The sequence below is a fragment of the Metopolophium dirhodum genome, chromosome 1 (genome assembly GCF_019925205.1).
Source record: "Metopolophium dirhodum isolate CAU chromosome 1, ASM1992520v1, whole genome shotgun sequence".
Lineage (NCBI taxonomy): Eukaryota > Metazoa > Arthropoda > Insecta > Hemiptera > Aphididae > Metopolophium > Metopolophium dirhodum.
This window is the reverse complement of record NC_083560.1, coordinates 38,881,995-38,887,994: the sequence shown is the minus strand read 5'-3', so window position 1 is coordinate 38,887,994 and position 6,000 is coordinate 38,881,995. Positions and strand designations below refer to the sequence as shown.

General features: G+C 29.4%; 1 protein-coding gene across 1 annotated transcript; it reads left to right on the top strand.

The window, feature by feature from the left end:
• The first annotated feature begins 272 nt into the window (after positions 1 to 272).
• On the top strand, positions 273 to 941 carry LOC132938043 (zinc finger BED domain-containing protein 5-like). Its single transcript, XM_061004713.1, has one exon. The coding sequence runs from the start codon at positions 273 to 275 to the stop codon at positions 939 to 941; it is 669 nt and encodes a 222-aa protein (XP_060860696.1).
• Positions 942 to 6,000: the final 5,059 nt, after the last annotated feature.

The following is a 6,000-nucleotide window of genomic DNA, read 5'->3' as shown; positions in this document are numbered from 1 at the left end:
CAAATTATTTTCTTTAAATTTGTTTATCTAAATAATTAGGTATTAAATCAAAAATCAATTAAAATGTATCTTTAAATCAGTAGTTCTCAACCGGGGTGACATGTCACTTTAGGGTGACGTGGACCTAGCTTAGGGGTGACGCAGAATTTTAACAAGAAAAGAAAAAATTTAATAAATAAATAAATAAAAAATAAACAATCGATTATTTTTTTGAAAATAATGGAATATCGTGGAGTGACTGTGTTGGAATTTGCACAGACGGAGCTCCAAGTATGACTGGGAGTATCAAGGGATTTGTTACACTGGCTAAAATAAAAAATCCATTAATCGTTAAGACCCACTGTTTCATCCACAGAGAAGTGCTGATGACAAAAACGTTGGGTAGTGAACTCAATTCTGTTCTGAGTAATTCCGTTCGTATGGTCAACTACATTAAAGGAAAGCCCCTAAAAAGTAGAATTTTTGCCGAAATTTGTGAATCAGTGGATGCTGATTTCACAAATTTGTTGTACCATAACGAAGTGAGGTGGTTATCCAGAGGAAAGGTTCTGTTACGTCTCTATGAATTGAAAGAGGAACTTTTGCTGTTTTTCATGGAAGAGGAGAACAATGAATTTACATGTTATTTGGAAGACCACGACTGGATATCAAAATTCGCATTCTTAGCTGATATTTTTCAATATCTTAACCAGGTTAATTCTAGTTTGCAAGGACCATCAGAAAATATTTTAACTTCCACCGACAAAATTTCAGCCTTTCAAGAAAAAATGTCCGTGTGGTGTGCAAACTTGGATAAAGGAAATACAACTATGTTTCCACTGTTTACGGGCCAGGAAAACTCCAGTCCTACCGTTCTAAAAATCATACGAAGTCACTTACAGACTTTACAAATGTCTATGAAACATTATTTTCCAGACTTAAACGTTGAACACTACGACTAGATTCGGAATCCTTTTACTTCCATGGTACAAACAGATGACTGTGAGGTACAACAGGAAGCAGTGGAATTGAAGAACGACCGAACGCTTCTAGTTAAGTTTAATGAGGTCACGCTAGACAGCTTTTGGGTGGCTCTTAACAATGAATACCCTCGATTATCGAAAAAGGCTATTGAAGTGCTCCTTCAGTTTTCTACGTCTTGGTTATGTGAGCATGGCTTTAGTGCACTAACAAATATAAAAACAAAAATCGCAACAGACTCACAAAAATAACTATAGAAGACGATATGAGACTCGCTCTTTCCACCATCAACCCTAGGATTCCCCGACTTTGTAAAAAACACCAGTGTCGATTTTTGTCTTACCGACAAGACAACGTTTAAGCCGCGGGAGTACAATTTTGCTAACCGTGCGTCTACACATACACGCCAAGGTGAGCAACGTTTTGTAATATACTTACATATTATTATAAGGATTGTAGATTAGTTTTTTAATAATTTAAATAATTTTTTTATTAGTTTAATTTTCGTTCATCTTTCAAAATTGTATTTAGTTAATTTCAAAAAAAAAAAATACATTTTAATTTAATTCTTAAATTATTCAAAAATTAAGTAGTTATTGTTAAGTATAAATATATTAATAGAAATCAATCTCTTTCATTACAAAATTTTTCTTTAATTCAATTAAATCTTAATATAATAAGAATAACGAAGCTTATAGCCTTAGGTTCGAAAATTACTAAATTAACAGATATTTATTCACATAAAAAATCAGAACTTATTGACCTATGCAAATCTTAACAATTGAAAAACGTAGAAACCGTAGATAATCTAAGGGCTAGATTATCAAAATATTATAAATGGATCACAGAATTAGATGACATTGAAGAAACCTCAAGCGAATCACAAAAACACGAACTTCAAGAACATTCAATAAAAGATGATCGACATTAAAGATTTACTCATACAAAGTAACTTAAGCGATTCAAGTCCGGAAACAAGTAATAGTACTAAAAATAAATCAATTACAAACGACATTAAAAATATAACTAACGATTTAGAAATTAACGCAAATAAATTAATAATTCAGGCAGAAAAAATTTTAGACACTAGTAATACCTTATATCAAAATAATTTAGAGCAAACCTCCGACAATAATTATAATAATTTAATAAACTTAAATCCTAACGAATCAACAAAAAAAGAACACATATACGAAGATATCGAAAGTCCAATTAAAACTGAATTGAACTTAAATACCACCTTCTTTAGCAACTCACAATTTGTAATAGAAAACACACCTGAAAAACTAAATATTTTAGAAAATAAAAATCCAAAACACAAAATGGAAAAAATGATATTTAAACCAGATAGTTTTTCCGGACAAGGAGACATCAAAACATTTATTAGACAGTACGAAAAAGCAGCTCAAATAAACAATTGGGATGACAATGAAAAAATGTTATTCTTATCAATATTTCTGAAAGATACTGTTCACAAATTTTTACAAAACTTTGAAAACAAAGGAAGAAACTGGTCATGGGAAAATCTAAAAAGTGAGTTCATAAACGAATTTCAACCAATAGGATACTCTATAATACTGAAAGACAAATTAAAAAATAGGAAACAAAACGACTTATAATCAATTTCTAGTTTTGTTACGGAAATAGAATATTTATGTAGTCAAGTAGACAAGGATATGAAAGAGGAAGATATTTGTGTTTACATACTAAAAGGCATTGGGGAACCTATATTACACGCAATTTCACTTCACGACAACAGTAACTTAAAAAAGTTAAAAGAAAATTTAAAAAAATATGAACTTATGCAATTTAGAATTAATTCAAGAAGCTCAGGACTTAGAGAATACACGGACATTTTGAACAAACAAGTAATGAAATTAAATACCGAAACAAAGGATAGCAACCAAGAAATTAAACGTTTAAATACAAAATTAGAAGGAATAGACAGTTATTATAAAAACAAAATTGATCAATTAACTATGTACCGAAATTAACAATTTAAAAAAATACGACAAGACAGTAAATTTTGAAGATAGATCACGCAACAAAGACAGAAGTCCATATCCAGACAAGTCAGATTACAAAGGCAGGAACAATTATAGGGAAAAGAGACCTTATCCCGATGGGTAAAACGACTATAAGTTCAGAGAAAGTAGTAAATATAGATATAATAACCATAAATACGGAGATAACAGCAGAGAAATGAGCAATAATAGAGATAGGTCTTATTCAAGGAATAGGAAAAACTCCTACAACAGGTCCAGAGATACAAGCAGAAATATATATAAATAATATAAATATATAACAACAGAAATCGTGGAAATAACGCAAATAGAAAACAGCACAGTAGGGACAACAGCAGAGAAAGATACTCAACACCGGAAAAATTTAATGGAAGACAAAACATAACATGCTACAAATGCAATAAAAAAGGACATTAAGCAAACGATTGCAGTTTTTCAAAAAACGAATAGCACCCGAGCTAAGAGAAAAATTGGAATATCTACCTCGGGGAAACAATAATATTAATTTAAAACTCGACACATCTAAATTTAACAAAGATAAAAAAATTGAAAAAAACAATTATATTCATTTTGTAGAAAATTGGTACAAATCAAAAAAGGTGGATAAGTGGATGTCACTCTGCTGCACAGTAGGTTACAGGTGGGTCACTGTAATGGATGGTGTTAAATTTGAATTCAATGATATAATATCATTGTATAAGAAAAACGATTCTGAGCGAAAACGGTCAGTCAGCCTATGATATTATCAAGTATTTTTGATGATATTATTGTGAATAAAGTAATTTATATATAACCTATTTACGTGGAGCCTTGTTTTAAATTTTCAATCCTTAGCCATAAAAGTTAAACATCTTATACATTTTTAACTACAAAATAATTGATAAATTATAAATTTGATAAATGTTGTCAACACTTGAACTTTAAATGCTTATAAAAAAAAATTGTGCCTATGTATTTTAAAAATTTTTCAACTGCTATTAGAACGATATATCAGGAGCCTTATATTAAATTTTCACGCTTTTTTACCCAACAAAAAAATTTTTTTTCATATTTATAGAAAAAATAACTAAAAAAATTGAAAACTGACAATGTCCGTAAACCGCTCAAAAATAGTCAAAATATTTTCAAAATTTTATGGTGTATAGAAAATGCTAATATTAACATTCAGTAAAATTTTCAAGTATCTACAGTTATTTGTTTTTCAATTACAATAAAATAAGAAAATTGTTACATGAGAAATCAAGTGAATATGAAATGTTGTAAAAATATAAATTTCAGACGCTCATAAAAATTTAATTTAAGTTTCTTGTAGACATTTTTTTTTTGATAAAGGTAGACGAACTTATGAGTAATCTTATATTACATTTTCAAATCTTAGATTTAAAAAGAAAAATTTTTATGAATTCTCATCAAAATAATTTGCTATTTTTCGTGATTTTTTCGTATTTTGTCAAAATTTGAACTTTAAATGCTTATAATTAAAAACTGTGACTAAGGATTTTTAATTTTTTTCATCTGCCTTTGAAACAATAACCTGGGAGCCTTCTATTAAACTTTCAAGCTTTTTTACTCAACAGATAAAATTTTATTGATATTTATAGAAAAAAAAACTAAAAAAATTGAAAACTGACAATGGCCGTAAACAGCTCAAAAAGAGTCAAAATATTTTGTAAATTTTATGGTGCATAGAAAATGCTAATATAAACATTCAGTCAAAATTTCATGTCCCTACGGTCATTTGTTTTAGAGTTACACCAAAAACCAAAATCGATTTTCTCGAAAACAGATTTTGCGTAAAAATTCCCGTTTTTCCTTAATTTTTCTTTTGTTTTTCACGTCGCTTGTGAAAACTACTGGGCAATTTTTACTTTTGACCCCCCAAAGTACCAACTAGATTCACTTTCCTATCAGAAAAGTTACTATTGAAGAAAATCCAAGCACTTTTACTGTCCTAAAAGGTGATGACAGACACAAAAATAAAAAAAAAATAAAAAAAAATAAAAAAAAAACACACATCATTGTAGAATCAATACATTCATCGCTTCGCTCAGAATCTAAAATTGACCGAAATTGCTTATTTTAAAAACGGAAGACAATGGGTTCTATATCTCATAACAAAAAATGGATATTACGATAAACCAGCGTACTTTAACATTTTTAAAACACTAGCTAACACTAGGAAATTTTGTATAGAGAATAATATTACTACTTTAGCATTACCCAAAATCTGCACTGGACGAGACAAAAAGGATTGGAAAGTTATTTCTATCATGATTAAGTTTATTTTTCAAGACACGCAAATAAAAATTTTAATATGCCTACTACCAAACAATGACGATGAAAAACAAAATAAATATTTTAAGAACAATGATTCACAAACTAGTAACATCACGTTAGGAAAAAATTTCAATAACACAATTAACGATAAATTAAAGAATGAAATCTCACAAATCGCGGGTTCATTCATAAAAACGGAAAACGTACCCGAAGACGGTGACTGTGGTGCCCACGCACTACGAATATGCCTTAAACAACATGGTATGTATAGAAAGACAGTAGAATTATTAATTATGCTCGGCATTCCTAATTGCAAATCTGGCTACTATCTTAAAGATGACGATCTAGCGTTTATCTGTGACCAATTCAATTTCAACTTATATTTAATACACGAAAATTCCGAAAATACAAATGCCATAATTTACAGGGAATTAAATAGAAAAAACATAGGGATATTCAATAAAAATTGCCATTGGACACCAGGAATCATAACAGAAACATATAACCCACGTCAATTCAATAACATAACGATAAACACAGTTTTTCCCAACTTTAATACTATAGAAGAAAATGTAGACCATTTCTTACACGAATGTTTCGATCGCTTAAAATTATCCCAACAAAACCTTATAGAGAAAAATAAAACCGACAATAATTTTAAAACAGACAAATCCACAATATGGTACTCAAAATCTTGTCAAGACTGCAAATATTTGTTCACGTCCAAGGACATACTAGA